Here is a 27,549-nt window from a genome sequence, read left to right as displayed (position 1 = left end):
GGGGGCATACGAGAAGCAACTGGTTGATGTTTCTCTCCCTGTCTTTCTCTCCCTCCCTTCCCATCTCTCTAAAAATAAATGAATAAAATCTTTTTAAAAAACCCACAAAACACAGATTCTAAAGCTCTGTCTCTGGAGAGTGTGTTTTAGGAGATCTGAGTGAGTCCAGGGAATCCCCATTAAAAAATTTTTTTTTTTAAGATTTTATTTATTTTCAAGGAGACGGGAAAGGGGAGAAAGGGTGGGGAGAAACATTAATTGGTTGCCTCTCATGTGTTCCCAACCGGGGACCTGGCCCATAACCCAGGCATGTACTCTGGTTGGGAATTGAACCAGCAACCTTTCGATTGGTAGGTAGGTCCTCAATCCACTGAGCCATACCAGCCAGGAAGGGATTTGTTTCTTTTCTTAGAGTGGTCTAGAATTTAAGCTTATATTGTTCACTTCATTAATTTGTCTTTTCTCTTTCCTTACTCTGAGGTCAAGAAAGTAGTGAAGACTGTGACAACACGGACCGTACAACCAGTCCCTATTGGACCAGACGGACTGCCTGTGGATGCCTCATCAGTTTCTAACAACTACATCCAGACTCTGGGTCGTGACTTCCGTAAGAATGGCAATGGGGGACCTGGTCCCTATGTGGGACAAGCAGGCACTGCCACCCTTCCCAGGAACTTCCACTACCCTCCTGATGGATATAGCCGCCACTATGAAGATGGTTATCCAGGTAGCAGTGACAACTATGGCAGTCTGTCCCGGGTGACCCGCATTGATGAACGGTATAGGCCCAGCATGGAAGGTTATCGGGCACCTAGTAGACAGGATGTCTACGGGCCACAGCCCCAGGTTCGGGTAGGTGGGAGCAGCGTGGATCTGCATCGCTTTCATCCAGAGCCTTATGGTCTAGAGGATGACCAACGTAGCATGGGCTACGATGACCTGGATTACGGCATGATGTCTGATTATGGCACTGCCCGTCGGACCGGGACACCCTCTGATCCTCGCCGACGCCTCAGGTAGGCAAGAAAAAGGGGAAGGAGAGAGGTCTTTCCAAGATACTGTAAAGGGGTAGCTCTTTCCTTTCCTTCCAAGTGCTTTTTAGGATCAAAGAGACTTACGGCTTTCTCTCCCTTACGCGTGTGTGTGTGTGTGTGTGTGTGTGTGTGTGTGTGTGTGTGGAAGACCACCCTGTTTTCCCTTTTATGATTTTAATAAGTATCAACTTACTTTTTTGTCTTTTTTAATTGTAAAAGTCATATATTTTAATTATAGAAAACGACTTGTCGTGGTTATTGGTCTGTGTTCTGGATTGGCCTTTGCTTCTTATTGAGATTTTCTTATTTCTGCTTGACCTCTGACCCCCTTTCAGTGATGGAGAGCACCACAAAGAAGCCTGGTGTCGGGGACTAGGGAATACTCATTAGTTCTGTGAGTTTCTTCAGCTTCTGGGTTTGTGTTAGGAATAGAGTTAAGAGTTTCAGGCTTTCAGGGTCAGAATAGACAGATATAGAATCTCAGGTTAAAAACAAACCTTGATCTAACAAAAGGCCTGACACTTTACACTTAGATTCTTATATTTGCTTATAAAGTGAAACCAGGGTAGCATCCTTAGAGGGTGGTACATTAATGACACTGAGAGAGGTCAGGAAGCAGGTGTCTATTCTGACTTTCCTGCTTATCCCTGGGATTCTTTGGTGATGTGAAAAGGGAGTGATTGGTTTGGGACTGGTGGATAGATGCTTTGCCTTGAAGAATGTTTGAGAATGGGGATTGGCAGACTTTTTCTGTGAAGGACCAGCTAGAACTCTTTAGCCTTTGCAGGTCATATATAGTATTTGTTGTATATTGTTATTGTGTTGTCCTTTTTACGACCTTTTAAAAATAAAAACTGTTTATACATTTGGAGCTGTGCAAAAACAGGTTTGGCCCGTGGGCTGTCAGTACTGCTTTAGAGTAAATCAGAGCCAGTGTTTTCCAGTTAAGGAGAAACAAGAAGGCATATTCATGGATGCCTTAATGGTAAGGATAGCCTAGCAGCTGTTGCTGAATTTCTGTGTGAGGTCATGACCTTCAAAAGAAAATGCATTGGTGCTCACTTTCCTCATATTAGGTAGCTTTCTTTGGTTCACAGTGAACTGGGTTGGGCCCCAGGGTATAGGCCCCATTATCTAAGCCTGAGTCACTTGCCTTTCAGGTAACTTTTGGACAGCTAATCCAAGTCCCATGTGACTCACCTTTTATTCTTGGGGGTGGGGGTAGAGTGAGGGTGGGGTGGGGGTGAGGCACCTAGCCTCAGCTGGTACAACTTGGAGCATTGGTAGATAACAGCTATCACCTGAGGAGTCTGCCCAGGGTGTTGGCTCCTTCTGCTTACTGACAAGTCTTTTTCTGACTTTCTCATTAGTAGAGTGATTGGTGGGTGTGGGTGACCAGGTCATTCTTTGCTGTCCCTGGCTGGGGCACTTGACATAGAGTTTGGGCCTGGTTGTTGGGTTTGTTCCAGGGTGGCACTGGACTTGGAAACCTGCTTGACTAGAAAGAACATTTGCAGCTTCCTGTTCGGGGCCTAGGAGAGTAATACAAGGTCAGATGGAAACAGTAAAGCATAATGATTAGTGGAAAAAGCACTGAACCAGAAGGACTTAGTTCTAGTTGTGCCTTTGCCACAGGCTTTGTAGCCTCAAGTGAGTCATTTAATCTTTCTGGGCACAGCTTTGTTACTTGCAAACCAAAGGAAAGAATGTTGCCATCCTTTGCTTGTAAAGAAGGAAATACTCCTTGATTGACCAAAATCTTGGTTATTGTAATTATTTGTATTAAAATGATAAAAGTTAAACATGCTCACTCCAAAATGAGAACCCAGCAAAGCCCACCATCCACTGATGAAGAACTATAGTTAATACTTTTTAAAAAAAGATTTTATGTATTTTTAGAGAGAGGGGGAGGGAAGGAGAAAGAGAGGGAGAGAAACATCAATGTGTGATTTCTTCTCACATGCCTCCCACTGGGGACCCAGCCCGAAACCTAGGCATATGCCCCACCTGGGAACCGAACCAGTGACCCTTTGGTTCCACTGAGCCACACCAGCCAGGGCTATAGTTAAGACTTTGAACTCTTTTTCCTATGCATGTAGACAGACTCTGACTTTATTTTTCCCCAACTAAAATGGAATCTTATTTACATACTATTTAGTAGCCTATTTTCTAAATGTAGCCATATAACCTGTTCATTTTGTTGCATTGATATTAAAAACTAGTGATTTTTACTAAATGCTTTGTTCATCTAAATCACTGTTGGGTGGCTGATATAGACAGATAGGAGGCAGGCCGGCTCTCAGGTTAGGCTGACCTTGAGGGTTTGGTGACAGTGGGAGTGGTTCTGTGGAACAAACAACAGGCTTATGTGGAGAATTCCATACAACAGATTCTCCTGCCTCCTGTGGGAGGCCCAGTGAGATGAGCTCACAGATAATGGGTCTCTTCCTATCTGGTGGTTATGAATAAATAATAGCGTGACAGACTCACCCTCTAGTGGTTGTTGGTAGTACTGAAATAGGAATAATAGTCTCCTTACCCTCAATTGCTTTGTCTGTGTGTTCCTTTTCTTAGTGACTGGGTGTCTAAAATGGGCTAGTGATCAGTAGTCTTTGTTTTGACAGATTTGGAGGTGTTAGATGGGCTAGACATCTATCTCCAAAACATTTGTTGAATAGCAAAGATGACCTTGGGATGAGCTGAAAATTCGTGTTCAGATTTATACCTCACTGGTACTGTAGAAAGGTCCTCAGATGCTGCGGGAAGTCCTATACTGTTTTTACTCTATCAACTCCTCTTTTATTATTTCAAAACAGGGTAAGGAGAGGCTTAAATATGAAGTGTCTTTAAGGGTCTTATCCCACCAGCTGTTTCCTGTTTAGCTAATAAGGGCTTATAAGAACCATTCACAGACATTGTTTGCTGACTTCTCTGTGGCACTGAGTCCGTTGCTTAGGTTAACTCTGCTGCCTAAAGGTTTATTTCAATCTCTGTGCAGGGAAGTGAATAGCTGTCAGGTGTCAATGACTGCTAAGCAGGATTTGGTTCTTTTTTGGTGATTAACATTTCTGAATGTTTGTTATTCTCCTCCAAGCTAGTAAACTTTTCAGAACAGAAAGGTAGTTTCAATCTAGTTGCACATGACTTTAAAATTATTACTCTATCTCATTAAGAAAAATTGATCAGTATATCATTTATGCAAAGCAGAGATAAGATCTAGTATAACAGGACTGGGGTTAAGTGGGTAATGGGAGCTCTCCAAGAAACACAACTCGATATGTTTCTTTTTCCTCTTGGTTCTCTCAATACTGCAGGAGCTATGAAGACATGATTGGTGAGGAGGTGCCATCAGACCAGTACTATTGGGCTCCTTTGGCCCAGCACGAACGGGGAAGTTTAGCAAGCTTGGATAGCCTGCGCAAGGGAGGGGCCCCACCCCCCAATTGGAGACAGCCAGAGCTGCCAGAGGTGATAGCCATGCTCGGATTCCGCTTGGATGCCGTCAAGTCCAATGCGGCTGCGTACCTGCAACATTTGTGCTACCGCAATGACAAGGTGAAGACTGATGTCCGGAAGCTCAAGGGCATCCCAGTACTGGTGGGGTTGTTAGACCACCCCAAAAAGGAAGTGCACCTTGGAGCCTGTGGAGCTCTCAAGAATATCTCCTTTGGGCGGGACCAGGATAACAAGATTGCCATAAAAAACTGTGATGGCGTTCCTGCCCTTGTGCGATTGCTCCGAAAGGCTCGTGATGTGGACCTCACGGAAGTCATTACTGGTAAGTCATTACTAGGTGTAAGAGAAACTGCGAGGTTACGGTCACTGTTACCTCTGGAGATGTTGAGAGTCAGAAGGCTTTCTAGTCCTTTTACTTTTGATTAAAGATTGTGAACTGGTGGCCTTAGGGTCAAATCTACTTTGCAGGTTTGTTTGGATCATGCAGGGTTGTCAACATTTTAAAGAATATGTTGCTCTCTTTAAAATTCTAAATATTTCTTACAAATCCCAGATTCTGGACTTCTATTAAAAATGTGTGAGGTCTATAGTATCAATGGATCTCTTTTGCTACTTGACAGTAGTCGGTCTGAGTTGATTGAGGTATGTGTTCTCCAGTTTGCAATAATCCCCAACACATTCTGTTGTTTTGACCAACCACTGCCTTAGAGAAAACTGTCACACAGATACTGAAGCTGAGTGTCACCGCCATTTATCCATGTTCTCACAATGTCTTTTAAATACCTGCTTGTCCTGTCTCATCTTGGCATGTGTAGACATTTGAGCTTGTGGTCCTTTCTTCAGAAGAGTGATTTTTTTTTTCAGGTTGTGGGTTGTGAGCCATTTATGTGTTTTGAACACAGTTTTGTGGATTACAGTCAGCATTCCAAGAGAAACTAAGGAAAGAACAAGGAAATTGCATCAATGATCGGTTTTCAGTTGGGGGCACTTTTGTGCCCTAGAGGATGTTTTCGGTTGTCATAATTGGTAGTGGGGTGGGGGTGAGGAGTGCTAATGAGTAGTGGCCGGAGATAGTGTTGACTATCTAACAATGGACAGGGCAGTGCTCTACAGCAAAGAGTTACCAGGCCCCCAAATTCGGAGATACAGAGGTTGAGAAACTCTGGTGTACATAACTCAGAGAGCATTGCTTATAATCAGCATTATTTGATGTAACTGTTTCAGGATATGCACGTTTGTATGGAGCCGTAATGTAAAATATAGTTGTTATCGTGGGTCACAAACAAAAGCTTGAATATCATTCATTACAAGGTACTTAGTCATTGCGGAACACTGAGAAATGATGGAATAGGAGACTCTCTTTGGCTTCCTTCAAACATGTCTTGGGTTCTGGAAGAGCTGTCTGACGAGTTTTCTCTGCCAGGAACCCTGTGGAATCTCTCATCCCATGACTCAATCAAAATGGAGATTGTGGACCATGCACTGCATGCCTTGACAGATGAAGTGATTATTCCACATTCTGGCTGGGAGCGGGAACCTAATGAAGATTGTAAGCCACGCCATATTGAGTGGGAGTCAGTGCTCACCAACACAGCTGGCTGCCTTAGGTAACATAAGGGCTTTGAGAGTATGAAGATTAAATTTTGAATTTAAATTTAAATTTCGTTAAAAAGAAAGTTTAAATTCTTTAGCCTGTGATTCAGCCTCCATTCTATCTATCTTGCAGGCTATGACTCCAACCTGTCTTTCTGCTTTAGTCGCTACTTCTTGTGTTACACATACGCCCATGCTGTCGGTTCACTTGCTGTTCCCCACATGTCCTCTTCGCTCTGTGCCTCTTTGATTTTGTTCGTTTAATTTGGTAAACATTTGTCAGTACCTACCACCTGTAAAGCACTTGTCTAGTCCTGGGTGCGTGTCCCTGCTTTCCATTATCTGTATTTCAGTCAGGCTGCGATCAATGCACAAAAAAGAATACAGAGTTATAGAAGGGTAGGGGTGGGGTGAGAGGTCTGTTTTTCCTGTCTGTAATGCTCTTCTTTCCTTACTCATCTTTCGAGTCTAAGCTCAAGTGCCTTTATTTCAGGAAGGTTTTTTTCATTTTTTCTTATATCCTGTAATTGTTAAAATATGTTCTTTCTCTCTTTGGGATATACATCTGTGTGCTCTGCCCCATTCCTTATTGGTACTTCTATATAAGAAGTACCTATTTCATCTTGAATTATCGTGGTTTTTTTTTTTTTTTAAATATTTTATTTATTTCTCTTTCGAGGGGAAGGGAAGGAGAGAGGGAGAGAAACATCAATGTATGGTTGCCTTTCGTGCGTCCCCTGCTGGGAGTTGGCCTGCAGGGAACTGGCCTGCAACCCAGGCATGTGCCCTGACTGGGAATCGAACCGCGATCGTATCGTGGTGTTTATACTTCATTCACATCTTCCCCATCCCCTGCCCCTGGCTTGGTTATAAATGTCCTGAAGTCAGGGACTGTCTTACTCAATTTTCAGTTGCAGTACTTTGCTTATTATGGGTATTGTGAATAAAAAAAGGTAGTTAAGGAGGCTTATAGAGGTTAAGGGACCTCAAGGGGGAGGATTTCTGGGTTCAAATCATCTTGACGCCCCTCCCTTTCTCCGTAGGAACGTCAGCTCAGAGAGGAGTGAGGCTCGCCGGAAGCTTCGGGAATGTGATGGTTTAGTGGATGCCCTCATTTTCATTGTTCAGGCGGAGATTGGGCAGAAGGATTCAGACAGCAAGGTAAGTTAGTGACTGAGTGAACTCTGTTTACAACAACCATGAGTGTATCTGTAGTACAGAGCTGTTCTCCCAAGCTTTGAAGTAACATTAGATACCTACACCAGCCCCTACTCCCTTAAGTGGTGGATATTCACCTTAGAAGAAAACTGTTTTCTTTAGAATTTCCTTCACCTCTGTGTTTTAAAGCTCTTTAACTGTTCTTCCAAGGTTGTACATGTTTATTTTTCTAAGTAAGAAAAAGTAGAAAACTTGAGGGAAAAGACCCTAAGTTTTTTTTTTTTTAATTCTGACCCGAGGACATGCTTATTGATTTTAGGGAGAAAGGGAGAGAGGGAGAATGAAACATCCATGTCAGAGTGAAACACTGACCCGTTGCCTCTTGTATGTGCCCCTGACTGAGGGCTGAACTCGCAACCTAGGCACGTGCTCTGACGGGGATAACTGTGATGTTTGGTTTGTAGGGCGATGTTCCAACCAACTGAGCCACATTGGCCAGGGCAAGACCTAAGTTTTGTATTATCTAACAAATGTGGCAAAAAACCCCTTCTATTAGCCTGGGCTACAAGGATTTTGAGAAGCTTGGGGCACTTAGAGGCACTGTGAGAGATGATGGATTGGACTGTGCTTTTTGGATCAGTATTGTAATATCTGAATTATGGAAACCTGTAGTTTCTGGGAAATCACTGTAGACATTCTCTTCTCACATCAAGCCTGTTCTCTTATGTTCCCAAGCTTGTGGAGAACTGTGTTTGCCTTCTTCGGAACTTGTCATACCAAGTACATCGGGAGATCCCACAAGCAGAGCGTTACCAAGAGGCACCTCCTAATGTTGCCAACAATACTGGACCACATGCTGCCAGTTGCTTTGGGGCAAAGAAGGGCAAAGGTGAGCCTTAGTTCCTTGTTCCTTGCTCTTTAATGTAGGACCTGGAAAGGAAGGACCACTTCACTTCCGGTGCAAAATACTTGACAAGCAGTATAGGAGTCTGCCCAGTCAAGTCTGTCTTTTTGCTCTACTGCCGCTTCCCCTGTGTTGTGTGCTTCATCCAAGGTGGTGGTAGTGGTGGTGGTGATGGTGGTGATGGTGGTGGCGATGCTGGTGGTGGTGGTGGCGGTGGTAGCGATGATGGTGATGGTGGTGGTTTTGGTATCATTGACTGGGGCAGTGAAGGACAAGAACTCAACTAATCTGGGGCCTTCTCCCCCATTCCTCCTTTGTGTTTCCTGTGTTTTTCTCTTCTACTCTGCTTTCCTGCTTGTTCACTCATGATCCTGTCGATACCCCTTTCCTGCATTTTCCTCCTTCATTCCTCTCCTCTGCTTTCCACCTTGGGTGACGCACTGGAAGATGAGTGGTTCTCCAGAGGTGAGTGGAGTCTTTTAAGGCGCTTATCTACTTCTAATTTGCATGTTTTGGTTTTAGCTTCCTTACTGTTTTCCTTGCCTAACCCTTCCCTGTGGATGCATGTAGGAGAATTCAGTTGAGGAAGACCATTGAAGCAAGTTTTGCTCTTCTGAGCTAATGGCCCAGGGCATGCTACTTCTGGGCAGCAGTCCCAGTTATAGAACTCAGGACAATAGCAACAACTGTGGTCATCTTTATTTGACTGCGTTGCTGCCTGTTTTCTGTCCTTGTTTCTGCACTTTCTCCTGCTGGGACAAGCTGGGGGGCCCAGATATTTTTTTCCTCCACTTGATGAATCTCTGATTCAGAGAACAAACAATGCACTAGATGAATTCTTTCCTTTCTTAAACTTTCTACCTCTTCCCCCCCTCTTTTTAATTTCCAAAGGGAAAAAACCCACAGAAGATCCAGCAAATGACACAGTGGATTTCCCTAAAAGAACTAGTCCTGCTCGAGGTAAGTTATCTTTCTCTCTTCAGTCTCCGAAGGTCTTGTAAACAGTCTACAGATAAATATTTGATAGCCTGACAGTAGACTATGCAGCTTGTTCATTGTTCTCTCTCCTTTGATTTATGGATTTGTAGTGATGGTGAAAGTATTGAGAAGCTCTACTATTATAGCAGTAGCTTTCAAAGCACTGCTTGTTCTGGCCACTATTCACATCACTTGAGGATAGGATAGGGTTCTGATGGTAGTCTAGACTAGAACCTTGGGTACCATAAGTAGTCACAGTGGTTTTTGAGACTTAAACTTTACCTGTTATAAGAATCCTCTTTATCATAGTTTGGATCTTTATATGTATCTATATAGTGAGTCCAAAATTCCCAGCCCTCTATGGACATAAAAATTTTAGATGTCGTTAAATCTACGGTAGGCCCTTTTCCTTAGTCACAGTAAACGTGGGCAGAATGGCTTAGTTAAGTTAAAAATAATTTGTTTGAGATGAGGAATCTTTAACCCTGAGTGCTATCAATGAGCAGATGAATCCCTTGAGTACTCATGCCCTGACTGCCAATCAATGCCAAAGTAAACTGTGGGAGAGAAAAGGCAAGGGAGAAGAAGAAGGACGTTGCATATGATGAGTTGATGCATGCTCTGCTCTTGCCGTGGACTAATTATCCTTAAGGAGGCATGGAATCAAGCCTCTGAGTTTGATGTTGGGTAGGTGGGAGAGTGGGGGAGCCTGACAGTATAGGAGCATAAACTCATTAATCCAGAGTAAAGGATGGACTGCCAGCTACAGCCTGGTTCATAGGTACTGATTAGTGTCCTCTGCTTTCTTGTCCTTTCCTGCCCAGGCTATGAGCTTTTATTTCAGCCAGAGGTGGTTCGGATATACATCTCACTCCTCAAGGAGAGCAAGACTCCCGCCATCCTAGAAGCCTCAGCTGGGGCTATCCAGAACTTGTGTGCTGGGCGCTGGACAGTGAGTACTTTTAGAAAACAGATTTGGAAGTGGGAGAACTTAGTTATGTAGTTTGCTGCCATTTGTAATCTGTTCCACCTCCATGTGCTCCTTCTAGTATGGTCGCTACATCCGCTGCGCTCTGCGTCAAGAGAAGGCTCTTTCTGCCATTGCTGACCTCCTGACCAATGAACATGAGAGGGTAGTGAAAGCTGCGTCTGGAGCACTGAGAAACCTGGCTGTGGATGCTCGTAACAAAGAGTTAATTGGTAAGGAGTGGGATGTTAGCCGTTACCTCAGCATCGAGTACAGTGCTTTAATCTAGCAGGTGCAAAATTATTTATTTACCGAAATGATTGAGAGGAAGGATCCTAGCCCTCCACAGTTTGTGAATGCGAGAGTTGGAGAGGATTATACAGTTGACCTTGAACATCTTGGGGTGCGCACTTCCATACAAAGCCACGTGTATCTTTTGAGTCCCTAAAAACTTAACTACAGATAGCCTGTTTTTGACTAGAAGCCTTAGCAATAACATAAGCAGTTGATTAACATATTTTGTATATGTATCACATACTATATCCTCACAATAAAGAAAGCTAGAGAAAAGGAACTCATAAGGAAGAGAAAATACATTTACACTATTTAATGAAAAAAAACCTGTAAGTGAATCTGCAGTTTAAACCCATGTTCAGGGTCAGCTGTAGTTTAATTGTTCTTGGAAAAACATGAAGTGATGACTCTTTAAAAATAGAATTATAACAACTATTATTATTATTATTATTTTAAAGATTTTATTTATTTACTTTTGGAGGGAGGGATTAAGAGAGGGAGTGAAACATTGATCAGTCGCCTCTCCTACCTACCCACCTGGGGACCAAACTAGCAACCCAGGCATGTGCCCTGACCAGGAATCAAACTACTGGCCTTTCGGTTCAGAGGCTGGTGCTCAACCCACTGAGCCACACCACCCAGGGCCTGGGTAGCGTTTTTCATATAATTATTTACATTACTTCAATGGGACTGAAAAAGGAAAGAATAAGTGAAGAAATAATAAGGCCAGTACATTCATGGCTATTTGTAAGTCCTCTCTTTTAGTATGATATTAGAAAACGAAGTGGATTCGTTAGGGTTAGTACCTGTACTTTACATGATCAGTGCAATAAAACAGTGTTAGGTTCTTCATAACTTGGCCCAGTTTGTTCTCCCAGCACACATTCCTTTGTCTTACTGCTATAGGTAAACACGCTATTCCTAACTTGGTAAAGAATCTGCCGGGCGGGCAACAGAGCTCTTCCCAGAATTTCTCTGAGGACACTGTGGTCTCTATTTTGAATACCATCAATGAGGTTATTGCTGACAACTTGGAGGCTGCCAAAAAGCTTCGGGAGACACAGGGTATTGAGAAGCTGGTGTTGATCAACAAATCAGGGTGAGTTTAACACTTAAAATTACAATGGGAAGAATTTGATAGAGGGGAGTTGCTAGAAAGGAGTGTTTCCTTTTTTTGCTTCTAAGGTTATTTTCCATTAGTTACTTGTACAGCATGAAGAGGCATCACTCTGTTTTCTGTCTTAATGTTGATTCATAAATTGATGATAAACTTTTCCATCAAATATTTCGTGCATTACTGTTTGGGACAGAATACAGGACTTGGTGAATATGTGATCTTATCCACTTTAGCATTTATGTTCATGTTAAATTATGTTAGAGAAGAATAGGTTCTCAGCTTCTCCCCTGGTCCTACATCCAAATTCCATGTGGTGTTGCTTTCCTCAAAAGGAACCGCTCAGAGAAAGAAGTTCGAGCAGCAGCACTTGTCTTGCAGACGATCTGGGGGTATAAGGAACTGCGGAAGCCATTGGAAAAAGAAGGATGGAAGAAGTCAGACTTTCAGGTAGGGAAGCTCTTGAGACTGAGACATTTATTTTTTATTTTTTCTTGGTTTCAGGTAATGCTTCTGTGTCTGGTTTCTTCTATTTCACGTCTAACTCTACTTCTGACCCAAGTCTCTGGTAGTAAGGAAATCATTTGGTTTATTCCTCCCTCAAAGTGAATGGTGTTGACAGCTCATTTGCTGCCCAAACAGCTCCGGTCTTCTCTGTGTCACAGTGTACTGGACATACTGGTGGCACTGAAGTACGGAGGCATTTTGACTTGTCCCCAAATTGGCAACAGCCGTTTTGAGGGACTTTGCTATTTTCTGAGACCAGGGTTCCTTCTGATAGTACAAGCGATTGGTACCTTGGTAATCTTCTGTTCAGGAACACAAATAAAAGCCCTAATATCCTAGTCTGTTTCACTGTATAGGTATTTACTTAACTCTTATGAGTTGCTTTTTCTAAGAGTTATATTTGGGAATGGGGACCCAAAGGTCTTTGCCCATTAGGAAGTAAGAGGTGAGTAAATTCAGGACTTTGACATTGTTGCATTTTATGTTTGCTTCCAGGTGAATCTAAACAGTGCTTCTCGAAGCCAGAGCAGTCACTCGTATGATGATAGCACTCTTCCTCTCATTGACCGGAACCAGAAGTCAGGTACAGTATCTGGAAGCACGCTCCCAGCTTTTGTTCCACCCACTAAGGGCTTGCCATCTAGGAAGTAGGATATATAATTATTTTCAAGTAAGCTACTCTTTGGCAGAGGTTAGTAATACTGTACTTCAGGATTGTAATGCAGAAGCTGGTAGGCCTGTGCATAAAATAACACAAAATAGGCAGGTAGCCCAGGAGTGACTTCCTGTCTTTGCCAATGGACTGAAAATGACTGGAAAGTGAACCCTAGTCTCTGTTTGCTCTATTTGAGGCGTAATTGATATATAACCTTGTATAAATATAAGGTTTGCAATATGACTTTATATATATATATATAAAATATGTATGTAAATATAAAAATATGAAAAAAATATATATATATCCCCACATCCTAGGAATGTACCCTGACTGGGGATTGAACCTGCAACCTTTTGGTGCATGGGACAGCCCTCCAAGCAACTGAGCCACCTGGCCAAGGCATAACCCTTATATTCTTAATGACTCTTGGCTTTTGCCTCCATCAGAGTTCTTCAGATGTCTGGGGATCCCCAAGTCTGTTGACACGTGTGTGGATGGTGTAAAAACTGCAGTGTTGTTAGTGTTGGGGGCTGAGCATAAAACCCAGGGCGATGGCACCAAACCAGCCTAGTCATTGTAGTCTTCACTGCCATGTCTGAGAGTTAAAAAAAAAGCATTTTACTCCAGGATGTAATTGATGGAGCTGTGAAAATTGCTAATTTTATTGTTTCTACCTTTGAGCACATATCTTTTTAATATCCTGTGCTGATGAAACAGGAAGTACTCATAAAGCACTCTGTTGTGTACTACGCGTGACAATGGTTGTCTTGAGGAAAAGCACTTGTGTTACTAATTGGCTTAGCCACTCTTTTTGTGGAACACCATTTTCACTTAAAAAAAGACTGACAGTCATCTGGTCAAGATGGCGGCATNTAAAAACTGCAGTGTTGTTAGTGTTGGGGGCTGAGCATAAAACCCAGGGCGATGGCACCAAACCAGCCTAGTCATTGTAGTCTTCACTGCCATGTCTGAGAGTTTAAAAAAAAAAAAAGCATTTTACTCCAGGATGTAATTGATGGAGCTGTGAAAATTGCTAATTTTATTGTTTCTACCTTTGAGCACACATCTTTTCAATATCCTGTGCTGATGAAACAGGAAGTACTCATAAAGCACTCTGTTATATACTACGCGTGACAATGGTTGTCTTGAGGAAAAGCACTTGTGTTACTAATTGGCTTAGCCACTCTGTTTGTGGAACACCATTTTCACTTAAAAAAAGACTGACAGTCATCTGGTCAAGATGGCGGCATGGGCAGACATGGCTTGCCTCCTCCCCCAACCACATCAGAATTACAACTAAGATATAGAACAACTATCACTCAGAACTGTCAGAAATTGAGTTGAAAGGAAGTCTGATACTATGCAATTAAAGAAAACACATCCATCCAGACTGGTAGCAGGAGCACAGATGTGGAATGGGCTGGTCACATATGGTGGATAAAAATTCAGGAGGGGTATCTCGGGAACAAGGAGTCCCAGCCCCACACAAGGGCCCCTAGCCCAGGGTTCCAGTGCCAGGAAGATAAGTCCCCACAACTTCTGGCTGCAAAAACCAGCAGGGATTGAGTTGATGAAAGGAACTTCTGGAGCCCCAAGCAGTTCTTAAAGAACCTACTTCCTCAGATTCGCTCCCTAGTTTCAGCACCAGGGTAGCAGCTTCAAAGGCACCAGTGGCATACAGGGGGGATCAGAGGTGTCTTGCATCAAGGCCACAGAGGCCATTGTCCCTTTTATGAACCCTCCCCCCACAGAGCGGGCAAGCTGGTGCTGTATCTCAGACTCCCTCAATTTGGCTAACACTGTTTTCCCAGACCTGGAGATGCCCTAAAGTTCCACCCTGCCCAAATTCCATCCAAGCTGTTTTTCCATATGAGTGACTGGTCTTGGCTTATGTTTCACAACTTTCTAAATTCTCTCAAACAAGCAACAGCTGGCCTTGGTGAGCCCCAGGCCCAGCAACAGTAGCAAGCACAATAGATTCACAACTTGGCTTTGCTTGGGAATCTCCAAGCCCAGCACAAGCAGCAGCCTTCTGAGATTGCGTTATAGCTTAGGCAGGGTGCCCTCAGGGCAAAGCACAGATGGAGGCTGACCTTTCCCTGCACCACCCAGGAAACTCCAGAGCCTACATACCTGGTGGGCAGCTACAGACTACATCAGAGTACTACCACCTTGCCCCTGCACAGCTGATATTCCATAGAGGGCTGAGGGTGGTAGTCAGTGGTCACAGCCAGTTCTTGCAGCTGACTTGCCTGGATAAATCCCTCCCATTGATTTATTGACAGGAACCAAGGCTCAACCGCAAGAGGAGAGTGAGCCCACACAAAGGGCGAACCTTGAGTACCCAACTTGGGTGTTAGGGTAGGCTGTGCCACTGGACCCTACAGGACACCTACTAACTACATTAGGCCACACTTCCAAGACACAGAGTCATAGCAGCTCTACCTAATACATAGAGACACATACAGGTAGTCTGCCAAAACAAGAAGACAAAGAAACATGGCCCAAAGAAAAACTAAGACACATCATAATTAAAATGTCAAAGGTTAAAGATAATCTCTTAAAAACAGTAAGAGAAAAATAAGTTATTTAACTACAGGGGAGTTCTCATAAGACTGTCAGCCAATTTCTCAAAAGAAACTTTGCAGGCTAGGAGGGATTGGTAAGAAATATTCAAAGCCTTGAAAAGCACGGACCTACAGTCTAGATTGCTGTACCCAGCAAAGCTTCTATCACTTAGAATTTTGAAGGGCAGGTAAAGAGCTTCCCAGGCAAGAAGAAACTAAAGGAATTCATCATCACCAAACTAATTATTTTATGAAATGTTAAAAGGACTTATTTAAGCCCTGGCTGGTGTAGCTCAGTGGATTGAGTGCAGGCCTGCGAACCAAAGGATCGCGGTTCGATTCCCAGTCAGGGCATGTGCCTGGGTTGCAGGCCAGTTCCCAACAGGGGATGCATGAGAGGCAACCATACATTGATATCTTTTTCCCTCTCTCCTTCCCTTCCCCTCTAAAGATAAATAAATAAAATCTTTTTTTCAAAAGGACTTATTTAAGAAAATTGATGGTTGCCAGATGGAATAGGGGTCATGGAGGAAGGGGTGAAGAGTTCAGGGGATTAAGAAGTACAAATAGGTAGATACAGAATAGCCAGGGGGATGTAAAGCACAGAATAAGAAAAGGAGAAGCCAAAGAACGTATATGTATAACCTATGGACACAAACAATGGTGGAGGGATTGCCCGAGGGGTTGGGGCTTGCTAGGTGGAGGGGGGCAAAGGAGGGAAAATGAAGATAACTGTAATAGCATAATCAACAAAATATCATTTTAAAAGTGACTGACAGACACTCTGGTTATTCATACATAGGTATTTGGCAGACATTTTCTCAAAAATGAATGCAATGAACTTGTCACTTTGAGGAAAAGGAACTGTCAGTACTTGTCTGAATTTTCGAGTGACAGTTACAATTTTGGAAAACTTGGGTCTGCCACACTGAGCCTGGTAACATCTTAATACCTGAAAGACTTTTAATGAAATCAATGGTGATGATATTAGTGAATATGATTTTTTTATATTGACATTTAGAAGATCTGCATAACTGAACCAGTGTTTTCCAGGTGACCATTAAATGTTTCAAAGTCATGAATGGATAGTTAAGCCATTCAAGTGCAAGACAGGACAATGGATTTAACAGAGTATGAAGAGATGATTAGTTTGGAATCAGACTCCACATTACTGCTAACTTTAAAGAAACTCGACTTGTTGATTATTAGTATACTATTAAAGAATATCTAGCTCTGGCCTGTGTGGCTCAGTGGGTTGAGCACCAGCCTGTGAACCAAAGGGTTGCCAGTTTGATTCCTGGTCGGGGCACATGCCTGGGTTTCTAGCAGGCCCCAGTTAGGGGCATGCTAGAGGCAAGCAATTGATGTTTCTTTTCCTCTCTTTCTCCCTCCCTTGTCCTCTTTAAAAATAAATAAATAAAATAGGAAAAAAATGAATATCTACAATTATCTGAAAAGACTACCTTACTTTCCCTTTCTTATCTTCTTGTCTGTATGAGGCTGGATTTTCTTCAGGTACTTCAACCAAAATAACATCACAACAGATTGAATGCAGAAGCAAATATGAGAATTCTACTCCCATTAAGCCAAACTTTAAAGAGATGTGCAAAAATGTAAAACAACCCTTTTAAAAAAATGTTATTTTTTTTAACATGAAATAAGTTTATTGTTATTTTTAAGTGAAATATTTTTAAATTCTCAGTACAGTAATTAGTGATACATATAATGCACACCAATGCGAGTTCTTTGGATCCTCATAATTTTTAAGACTGTAAAGGGGTCCTGAAACCAAATAATTTGAAAATTGCTGGCTCAGAGTGAATGATTTCTGATGTTAGGAGTCTGTTGGGAAGGGCTCTCTTTTAAGTCCCATGAGGGCTTTGTCTAGTGCCTGGCGTGTGCTGGATGCTCTAAAAACTTGGGGTGAGGGAGGGAGAACAGACTAGAGAGCAATTTTTATGATGAATATGCATTTTGTAGAGTTTGGTTTTTTACTTGGATAACTTTTTGTCTTCATATAGATAAGAAACCCGATCGGGAGGAAATTCAGATGAGCAATATGGGATCAAACTCAAGGTCATTAGGTAGGTGAATAATTCTGCCTAAGGATGCTGTCTCATTGGGGTGACGAGAAAACACTACCGAGCTCTGCAGTGTTTTCCAGCACCCTCACCATTTGCCTTTCTGGAAGAGCATTGACTGGACATTTCCACTTGGGAAGACATGAGGAAATGTAGTAAAACTTGATGCACCCGCTTCCACATTCCCGCTTGCTCAAATGGTTTTTTTTTTAAGTCTTCATGTGCCTGCCCCACTACTACAGAACCAAGTTTGTGTCTATAACCTGCTACTCACAGCCTCTCATAGGCCGACAATAGGCTCCTCTCCATTTACTCTGTTTCAGCCCACCAGGTCTAACTTGCTATTCTATTTCTTCTTTCTAGACTTTTTTGATTTTGTTCATGTAATGTAATGCCTCTTCTGGAATGTCATTGCCATTTGCTTTTCTAAATTCTTATCCTCAAAGGCTTAACTGAAGTCCTTTTTGTTATGTCCTTTCCAACTCTTAGAGCACACTTTGCTCTCTTTTGTTTTAATGCTAATATCTTTTATAGACAGACCTCTTCCATTTAGCTTTATTAACATACAGGGCAAGGCAAAAATACATTTACAGTTTTGAGTACATGAAACAGTTTATTCTTATGTTATTATTTCATAATTTTTGTATTCCATTCGAACAACTGTAAACCTACTTTTGCTTCACTCTGTATGTCATTCTCTGCATATTTCATACATATTGCCTTCCCAATTGGATTCAAGTTCTCTTTTTTAAGTCAGGGGCCACCAGAACTTAATGCGTTTCTGGAGCATTTGGCGAAGTTGTTTTGAAACAGAATTACCTACTTCACACTTCATCTGCTTAATATATAGTATACTGGAGGGGACTATCATGTGTGTGTGTTTTTCTTTAGATAACAACTACTCCACAATGAATGAGAGAGGGGATCACAGTAGAACACTGGATCGATCAGGGGATCTAGGCGAAATGGAGCCAATGAAGGGAACACCCTTGATGGTAAATTCTGTGTACTCTTGTCCTATGTCTGATCCAACTTTGAAGCCTGCATGTTTTGTGAAATAGGAAAAAAGTACCTAGTGAAAGGCAACATTCTCTTCCGGTAGGGGCTTTCGGGAAAATAGTTTTGACTCCTCGTAGGATTTCTTGGGCCATTATGCTGCGATGGTTGTTGAGATGGGGGAAGGAAGACTGTAAACGTGTTGCTGACATGACTAACCCTAACTGATCTAACATAGTACTCTCCTCCCGTCCCTGCCTGTGTTTTCTTGAAAATCTTGCCCATACTACTACTTTGTTTTGGCTGAGTATGCAGATTTGGACATTTTCTCTAGAGCTGCCCACGCTCACAAGGTTCCTGTTTCCTTACTCTCATACTAACAAATTGCATGTGTTCACAGCAGGACGAGGGACAGGAATCTCTGCAGGAAGAGTTGGATGTGTTGGTTTTGCATGAGGAGGGGGACCAAGTGTCTTACCCCCCCATGGTATGTTCTCTGGCCGCCCCCTCTGGCCCACCTCCTTGATCATCACTGACCAAGGAGCCCCCTGTGGGACAGCAGTTTGCCAATCATGCTGATCTGATCAGGCTAGAGACTCTGGTCTCAGCCACCTGGTGCTTAGGGTGCTATCCTGTGATTACTACCTCTTGAGGCTGGGACATCTGCTGGTGATCTGATTCTCCATTATGTGCTACCTTCCGCTCTCCAGATTTATTCAGCTGTCTTTTGGTTTTCCTTATTCCCAACCCTAGTAACATCTCTTCCTCTTTTTTTCTTACAGCAGAAGATTTAGCACCACTATCTTCGCTACATCTGGGCGTATAATATATGTACTGTTATTTGGTGGTGAAATGGACTGACGATTTCCCCTTTTCTTCGCTGGACTATTGTGCCAACTGCCAGGCTGCCTCCTCCCCTTATAGCCCTAAGTGGCTGCCTTCTTTCCATCGACTCCTAACTTCTTCCAATGAAGTTTAATTGTCCCTCCTCCCCACTCCAGATCCTCTCCAGTTGTTCCCAAGAACCTTGACTCTGTTATATGCATATCTTGAGAAACTGCTGCAGATTAGCTCTTTCTGCCAGCTCTCCCTGGAACTCCTGGCCTGTGCGGAGGGAGGGAGAGAGAGTGGGAGTCTTCACTGGAAGTTGTGGGAAGAATTGGAAGTCACATGCTACATATGCATCATACAGCAATCTGAAAAACAGATGATTCTTAATCAAGACCTTTTTCCTGATGGGACTTTTTTTTGTTTTGTTTTTATTTCTGTTTATTTTTGTTTTGGGGTAATGGGAAGTATGTGCCCTTCCCTTATTCCTAATGACTATCTTTGAAGCAAAGAAGGCTGGCAACATTGGCATACACCATCTGGCAAGGGCCCTTGAGTAAGAGAAGGTTTCTTAGAACTGAGATTAAGAAACTTGGTTCTCCTCATCTCCAGGGCAGGGACCACCAAGGACTTACAGACTCGATCTCTTTTCCAAGCCTCATGCCAACCTTGGGGGGCTGCAGCTGCCCCTAGCTGCTGTCCTTAACCGTCCCCTCTCATCCTGTGATAATGTCTGCTAACTTGGCCATTTGCAAGAGGCTGTAAAAAGAGGAGAATGTATTAAGGAAGACTATTTGGGTGAGATGGAGCAGAAAGATGTTTTCTGGGGAGGAGAAGGAACCTCTAGGAGGAGCTAGTAGGAATGTACATGAATCAGTTAGTCTGAAACTGGCAGGAAGCTTCAAAGCTGGCTTCCCCCCTCCCCTGTTTCTCCTTTTGTCACCCTTATAGCCCTGTCCTTCCTGCCTACTCCCTGGATTGGTTGGCTGACTAAAGGACTTGGTGTACATACTTCTGCCCCCTTTACCCTAAAAGGTGGGGGTCACCCCTGGCTTTGCCTCTCCTTTGTGCCTTTGGCCTAGGGTGCATCCCCTCCTTCCCTTCCATGTGCCTTCCTTTGCCTCTGCATTCTCATTTTTCACGATTTTGCAAATGATATTTTGTTGATTCTTATCCACTGTTGGCCCTAAATAGCAGAAAGAAGAGGAGAGGTGACCTACAGACCCTCAGATTCTCCATTGGGAATTGGTGTAGCCTCTAATTTCAGCTGTAGCAAGTTTTTGCTCAACAGTATATAGTTGGGATTTTACAAAAATCCTATTCTGATAACTCTTAAATGAGGCTTGTGGGAGGAGTGAGTGGTATGATCCTTAGTTACCCAGAGTGGACATCATCTCTGTAGGGGTTGTAGGGCATGACATCTCTGAAGTCATGCCTGCCCCCATCCCCAAGAACCTCCTCCTTTCAGTTTCGTGTATATTACCTGGTTGGGCTAGAGGACTCAGTTGCTGTGCTGGTTGATTTTTTTTTTTAAATCCCTTTCCTTTTGACTCCATCCCTTAATCTAAAAGCTCTGTAAAGTGCAAACTGGAAATCTTCCTGATCTTCTCTCCCCTTATCTAATATATGGAGCCTGTGGGGTAGGAGAAAAGTGCCCAACCCACTGGCCCCCTCCCCTACGCATTAAAAATCCTTTATTTACCCTTTTCTACCTTCCCATTTCTTTTCACTCCTTTTCTGGCAAAAAGGAGCCTTTTCCTCCCTGGAACTAAGAACATACTGCACTGGGGAAGCTGCCTCGTCCTGGCCTGTCCCCATTCTTGTTTCCCTTGTCCTCTCTGCTCTTTTGCTGGTGCTCTTTTTCTTGGTGGGGTGTGGGTGATAGAACAGCCCTGGGCTTTTGGGGACCTTTAACTGTCTGTTTTTTCCCCCCGTTTATAGAAACACTAAACATCCAATTCCAGAGAACCAAAAATTGTACTTTCCCACTGAACACTACTAAGGGGCATGTCTTCTGCTCCATACCTTTTCTGTTGTTCTTTCTCTCTTGTTAATGCTTTTAAAAACAAATGAGTTTTTTATATAAATAAAGTTTTTAAAGTGTGTATGTGGGGGGTCTGTGTTATTTCTTCACTTCAAGTTATACCTCTCTCTTCCCTCCGTTTCGTCTTGGTTATTTTCCCATGTGTCAGTGTTCTTTTTCTCTCCAGAGCACAAAGAAGGAGCTGTACCAGGACGGATTTATTTTAAACTCAACCCCAACTTTATGAAGCAACATTGTCTTAAATTATATATGAAACGTTTTTCCTGTGAAGATTCTTAAACATTACATGTGACTAAGTAGAGCACGGGAAACTTACTGCTAACTTAGGAAAGCAAAGTATAAAGAATTAGTGGCTTCCTTAGTCATTGGGATTCTTTGGCAATATTAACAAAACTAATGTTGAATAAAGTCCACTGCGGTACAACGCCCTCTTGGACATAACATTTATGGATAGATGAGAAGCTACCAATTTCGCTGCCTTTGTCATAAATAAATGTAGAATTTAAAATGTAGAATTAAAAGGCTTATATATAGAAGTGCTAAAAACTGAGCCATACTGTTGCTTCTCTGTCTGCAACCCTTTAGACGCCAAAGGACAGGCCTGTGGTTGTCTTTGTGTCCTACCAAATATATGAGTGGGTAGTAAATGCTGGTTGGGTCATGGGATTGTCTTCACTGCAGAAATCAAGGATTAAGACCTATGGAGAGAGACTTATTTTTCTGGGGCCCGAATTTCCTGTTCTATAATAAAAAGACTTGGGAATTTATGTAAAATGTTTCTGTATGCCCAATCTTTAGATTAAAAATATATAGCTGCTTCTGATGATGGCCATGTCTCAATTTTGTTGAATAGGCTGATGTGTATCTTGTGGTTGGGGATAGGAAGGGATTTAACTGAATGGAAAAAATGAGTAAAAAGCTACATGTATTTACCAAGTACCTTGCAATGTGCTAGGCGCTTTACTGGTGATGGAAATGTGCGCACAGGTTCTTGTTCCTCCTTGAACTTGTGGTAAACTACTCAGGGCAAAGAGGTCTGTCTACTCAGTGAGGTGACCAGATCACAAGCTGTAAGAGATAGTGCGGAAGGGAAAGGACAAGATGACCAGTCGGAGGAAGTTGCGAGATTCTAGGTGTATGTGATGGTGACTTAGACTGGGTCATAGTGTAGAGACAAAAGTGTCAGTTTCAGGCCTATTTAGCAATGATGCTAGTAGCTAATATTTAGCTCTTACTGTGTGTAAGACTTTGAATATATTGACATTTAATCTTCACATCAACCCTACAGGGAGGAGAGTGACATGAACATATGATGATAATAGCAAATATTTGGGGGCCAAGCTTTGTGCCAAAGTCTTCACGTGTATCAGTCCTATTTAATATTTACTACATCTCTGATTATCCAGTGAAATCTTAGAGCACTTAAATAACTTGCGTTAGGTTGCACTCAGTGACAAAGGTCAGATTTCCACCAGGTCAGGTTTGTTTGATTCTAAGTCCTGTACTTTTAATTTCTGTGACTGCTTCTGACCCATTAAAGGTAGAACTGGCCCAACATAGGATGAGGGGAGGGCATGGGGAAAGAGTTAAGAGTTATGGATAATTTCCAGGTGTCCGGGGGTATCAGTCACTGGTTGAGGTAGAAGATGATAGTAAAGAGTTGGAGAAGAAAAGTTTAGTTACAATACAGAGTTGTTGGTAACTGGGAGACACTGTAGTGGGTGAAGGTATCCAAAGAGCAGTAGGATGTGGGGCTCTAGAATTCAGAGAGGGCTGAATTCTAGAAAGAAATTTGGCGGTCAACCTCCAGGTCCTGCTTCAAGCTCTGGGGGTATCGGAGCTGGTGCAGCGAGTGTTAGTGTGAGAAGAGTGAAGAGTTCAGCTTTGAACCCTGGGATTACATTCAAGAAGGGAATGGAGATACTGAAAAGGAAGTCTAAGAAGGACTGGAAATTTGTTTCCTGGAATGATGATGGCATGAAACTAGGTAACTATCTGATTTAAGAACGTGGGTTTTTTTTGGTTTTTAAAGAAGACTGCCTGGCTTCCCAGTGCAAGGAGATGTAACTAGCAGCAAACAGGAGGGTTTGCTTTGATCTGTTTTATCTTAAGATGATATATTAATTTCTTTCTTCTGATCTTCCTATAATATTTGGATCTTGGTCTGAGGTCTGGGTTCAATGTTCTTTTAACTCTTCGTTCCTGTAGTATAAAACTAAGGACCACTTTATCAATTGGGCAAAGTGGGCGATAACTCAGTTTCGCCCTCCAGAGCCTGACTGCCCTGTTTCATCTCCTACCCCTTGCTTGCCCCTTCATCCCTCTCCTTCTTTGCTTTCCTCTTCACTTCTCTTCCGCTGTATCTCTGCTGCTCTAGACCGAGTTGCCACTCCAAACCTCTACCACTCGACAGCCTTTCAAGAGTCACTCCTCTGGTTTTATGTGTTGCTGCTCAGGAGCTTGTTCCTCTGAGCGGTGAGCGTAGCTGATGGAGGAGGGCCATCTCCCACACTGTGACTGATAGAAGCCACTTCCAATGAGGCTGTGCCTGCTCCGAGTCCTCCCCAGAAACACCCAGCTTGCTCAGCATAGTAACCCTGGAGGATTGGTGGGACTGACCTGAGAACACTTTCCATTTCTGTCCCTTGCTCTGTGCCTTACCCTGACTCCAACAGGTCTATTGCCACGTGAACCCATGTTTGGATGAAATGGGACCAGTACAGGATGGGGACTTGCCCTTACGGAGTTCTCCACCTCTGAGATAGGACAAAGCACCAAGCACAGAGCATAGCAGGTGCTGAGTACGTTAAGTACACAGTATCTGCCTGTGGTGAGTGGTTCCCAGTGCTGCCAGAGCCCATTACCACCTCTGGCAAGACCGTGCACACCTTAATCCCACCTCCACATACAATTTAAAATATAAGGCACAACCTTCGCTGGTGTAGCTCAGTGGATTGAGCACGGGCCTGCGAACCACAAGATGGTGGTTCGATTCCCAGTCAGGGCACATGCCTGGGTTGCAGGCCAGTTCCTGGCAGGGGACTCACCAGAGGCAACCACACATTGATGTTTCTCTCTCTCCTTCCCTTCCCCTCTAAAGATAAATAAATAAAAAATATTAAATAATAATAATAATAACAAGGCACATTATAGAATTAAAGTTTTTCCTTTTATGTTACCCCTCAGGGATAAGGACTAGTCATTTGGAGCCTGTCCTTCCAGATTCCTTTCTTTATGGGCCTATACAACAGGCTTATTTCTAATGGAATTTGTGCTCTGTAACTTGGCCCCCCTCCCTACAAATATGTCACGGACATCTTTCTAGTGCATACAATGATCTACCTTAATTTCCTATGATTGCTTGGTTATCTACTGTCAGTTTGCCATAATTTTATTTACACCCTGACATTCCTGCTTCTGGGCCATCTTTTTGTGGCTAGCATGAAACCCAACATCCCACTTCCTCAGGAGACTTCTCTTCTAGGGTGGAATGTCTAGCCAGTGATCCCATGGTTAGGATGAACAGACCTCTCCTCTACCTGCCTCTTTCTGGGTGGGTGAGGCTGTCCACCTCCTCACCCCACCTCCTCAGCAGATTTGGAAATAAGCTTCTTCATGTTCTGTGCCTTGGGTGGAGATGCTAAGCCTCACTCCCTCCCTTTCCCTCAACACAGTGGAGGATTTAGGCTTTTTTTCTCAGATTTCATTTGAAGGCAGGGATTGCTCTGCCTGCAAGGCCGATGTGAGTACAAAGACAGGAAGTGGGATGCAGTTGGCTTTGAGTTCTAGCCAACCCATTGAAGGCTACGGCCTGCTCTGACTTGTTACTGATGGAGTTCCTGGGAAGAACCCTGGCTCAATCCGATATGCATCGTGTCTTCTCTGCACTTGTGTGGAGAAGTCAAGCCCCAGGTTCTGCTGTCTTGGTCTGGTTAACATCTGACTGTGGACACTCGGTAACTCAGCTCTGGAAGTATCATTACTTCTTGTGGAATGTCTTGAATCCCGGTAACTCTTACCCTACTGATGGTTACCTCATTGCCAGTTGCTGTGCGACTTGCATTCTACATAATGCCACTTAGGTGATACTGACTTGCCTAAAGTGAAATTCTGGCTGCATGACTATTTCATCCGTCCTGCAAATATTTGTTTGATAACTACTTTATACAGATGCTGGGGCAAAAGACCATTCCTGTCTTTTGTCTTTGAGGGGCTCCATTCCGAGGGATGGAGGCATTCAACTTATGAGTGAATGAGGTAGCATTTTAATGATACCTTTCTAGCATTAGAAGAGGGGTGAACTCTACAGGGAGAGAGGGCAAGCCTTCACTGAGAGGTGGTAGCTAGGAGTCTCCCAACTGGAGAAGATGCGAAGATGGGCAGGTCAGATGGGATAATACGTAAAGTACAGTGGTGTAGAAAGAATATGACTCACTGGGTATCCTGGTAGGTGAGGGGAACTTTATAGTTCTTGGGCATTGAGCACCAACGGCTCCTAGCATCATAAAAAGAAGACAATCAAATGCCACCTACAAAGTAGTTTTGCAAAAAAAAAAAAGAGCTTGCATGTGATCAAGCTTTGAGGTCCAACTATTTTTATAGAAAAATACAGAGGTTGGGGAAATGTTAAACTGTGCCATGGGGATGCAATTAGTAAGATGGGAGGAGGGTCACAATACAAATGACCCCACTTCTTTAATAAATTAATTGCAAGGAAAGAAAAAAATGGGAGGAGACCTAGAGATTAAAAGTGAGACCACCAATCTCAGGGCATAGGTCTTGTATCTTGATACAAAGATGACATTTTATGAGACAATTGGAACTTTGAACCCTGGATACTTGATATTACTAAGGGATTATTATTATTTTCTTAAATGTGACAGGAGTATTGTGGATAGTAATTAATTCCTTGCCAATTTGAGCAATGTGATGAAATTTTAATGAGTGAAATTTTAGAAGCAAATTTGTTCCTAAGCAATGGGGAGGAAGAGTTGATAGGGGTGTAAATGAAATACGATTAGCTATGAGCTGATAATCATTGAGGCTTGGTTATGGGTACATGGAGGTTCATTACACTATTCTATTTGGTTTTTATGTATATTTGGAAGTCCTTGTAATAAAGTTTTTTTGTTTTTGTTTTTTTTTAATGCTGCAGGCACAGCAGGAAGTATGCTAGGAAGGGTGGTTGGTAGGTGGCTGTTGTGGTGCTTGGGTTATGAAGTTCTTTTCCTGCCATACACAGGGCTTTAAGCCCCAGAGGAGACCTGGGGTTCTGGGGTAGGGTCTCCAGAGCCACCACAAGGGTAGGGGAGGGGGCAAACAGGGGACCCCGAGTCGCCTACACGTTTTAACAGAACAGTTTTGCTCCCAACTTTTATTAGGTAGGGCTTCTGGGTAACATTTCACTTAAAAACAGGATTCTGATGCTTAAAAATGTTTCCCTAACCACTGGAGGAAGAGTTGACTATTTTAAAGGCAATTGAGCTGTTCTGCAGAAGACTTGATGTGGGGGTGTTAGCTAACAGACGGTTATGACAGCACAGATGAATGAGAAATTGGTTTGGAGAAGAATTTAACTAATACAGGTTTGGTCCAGGAGGTAAACCATTTAGGATAGTATTTATGTAGTTGTTTCCCAGGCCACAATTCTAAGGACAACAAAGAGGGTGTGGAAATACGCTCACTTCCCTAATAACAAAGTGAGTCTCTGAGCACCTAGGAGAGCGGGGGTGGGGACAGAGCTCCCTCTCCTATCTGACTCTGACCTGGAGAACTGCTGTCCTTTCTTGCTGCAGTCTCTGGTCTTAGTAGGGCTTTCCAGTGTGCTGTGACTGATAGCACAGGGAGGTAGGGAATGTCAGCGGTTATTTGGGCTCCTGGTGACCCTTCTATCAGCTACCTCAGATACACCCCATGGCCTCAGACTGACAGCACTCTAGCTTCTCATAGTAGTTTGAACTCCAGACTGTAAGACCGAAACAGTTAACCACCTTTTCTTCCCTTATCTCCACAATCTTAGAGTCTGTGGCTTTAGGAAAATTCACAGGCCTTCCCTTCCCTAGAGGGAAGGTCAGTCTCTCTGGAGCTGATGTTTTCCTGATCCTTGTGCCTTTAAGCCCCGCCCCACCCACCAGGTGCCTGTGGCTAATAAAATCAAGCTATTAAAATTCTAGGATACCTGGACAAAACCTAGGAGGTCTGGGATGGGAGGGGATGGCTGGGGTTAGGGGGAGTGGTGGGGGGAAAATGGAGACAACTGTACTTGAACAACAACAACAACAACAACAACAACAACAAAGTTTTTAAAAATCCTAGATTTATAGGTGAAAATTAGGTGCAGCCTCATGGATCACCACCCCATTGGCTGTCT

At 43.2% G+C, this 27,549-nt stretch overlaps 1 protein-coding gene across 7 annotated transcripts in view; it reads left to right on the top strand.

Annotated features, from left to right (window-relative positions):
* Positions 1-22,002, top strand: part of CTNND1 (catenin delta 1) — a 49,384-nt gene extending 27,382 nt beyond the window's left edge. For 4 of the 7 annotated variants that reach the window (XM_037039935.1, XM_037039931.1, XM_037039929.1 and 1 more), the window contains 16 exons: positions 481-1,016; positions 4,349-4,812; positions 5,914-6,097; positions 7,127-7,244; positions 7,977-8,130; positions 8,593-8,610; positions 9,037-9,105; positions 9,948-10,075; positions 10,173-10,323; positions 11,291-11,483; positions 11,834-11,948; positions 12,501-12,588; positions 17,252-17,314; positions 18,203-18,306; positions 18,708-18,794; positions 19,090-22,002. In XM_037039935.1, coding sequence (XP_036895830.1) covers positions 481-1,016; positions 4,349-4,812; positions 5,914-6,097; positions 7,127-7,244; positions 7,977-8,130; positions 8,593-8,610; positions 9,037-9,105; positions 9,948-10,075; positions 10,173-10,323; positions 11,291-11,483; positions 11,834-11,948; positions 12,501-12,588; positions 17,252-17,314; positions 18,203-18,306; positions 18,708-18,794; positions 19,090-19,101 — 2,484 coding nt within the window. In that variant the 3' untranslated portion in view covers positions 19,102-22,002. The remainder of the gene's footprint in view (positions 1-480; positions 1,017-4,348; positions 4,813-5,913; positions 6,098-7,126; positions 7,245-7,976; positions 8,131-8,592; positions 8,611-9,036; positions 9,106-9,947; positions 10,076-10,172; positions 10,324-11,290; positions 11,484-11,833; positions 11,949-12,500; positions 12,589-17,251; positions 17,315-18,202; positions 18,307-18,707; positions 18,795-19,089) is intronic. The other 3 variants (XM_037039932.1, XM_037039934.1, XM_037039933.1) reach the window with 3 other exon arrangements.
* Positions 22,003-27,549: the final 5,547 nt, after the last annotated feature.

This window comes from Sturnira hondurensis, unplaced genomic scaffold, assembly GCF_014824575.4.
Source record: "Sturnira hondurensis isolate 20B ecotype Veracruz unplaced genomic scaffold, ASM1482457v3 Scaffold0002101, whole genome shotgun sequence".
NCBI classification, from domain to species: domain Eukaryota; kingdom Metazoa; phylum Chordata; class Mammalia; order Chiroptera; family Phyllostomidae; genus Sturnira; species Sturnira hondurensis.
Note: the sequence above shows the minus strand (reverse complement) of the source record. Positions and strands in the feature narration are given on the sequence as shown.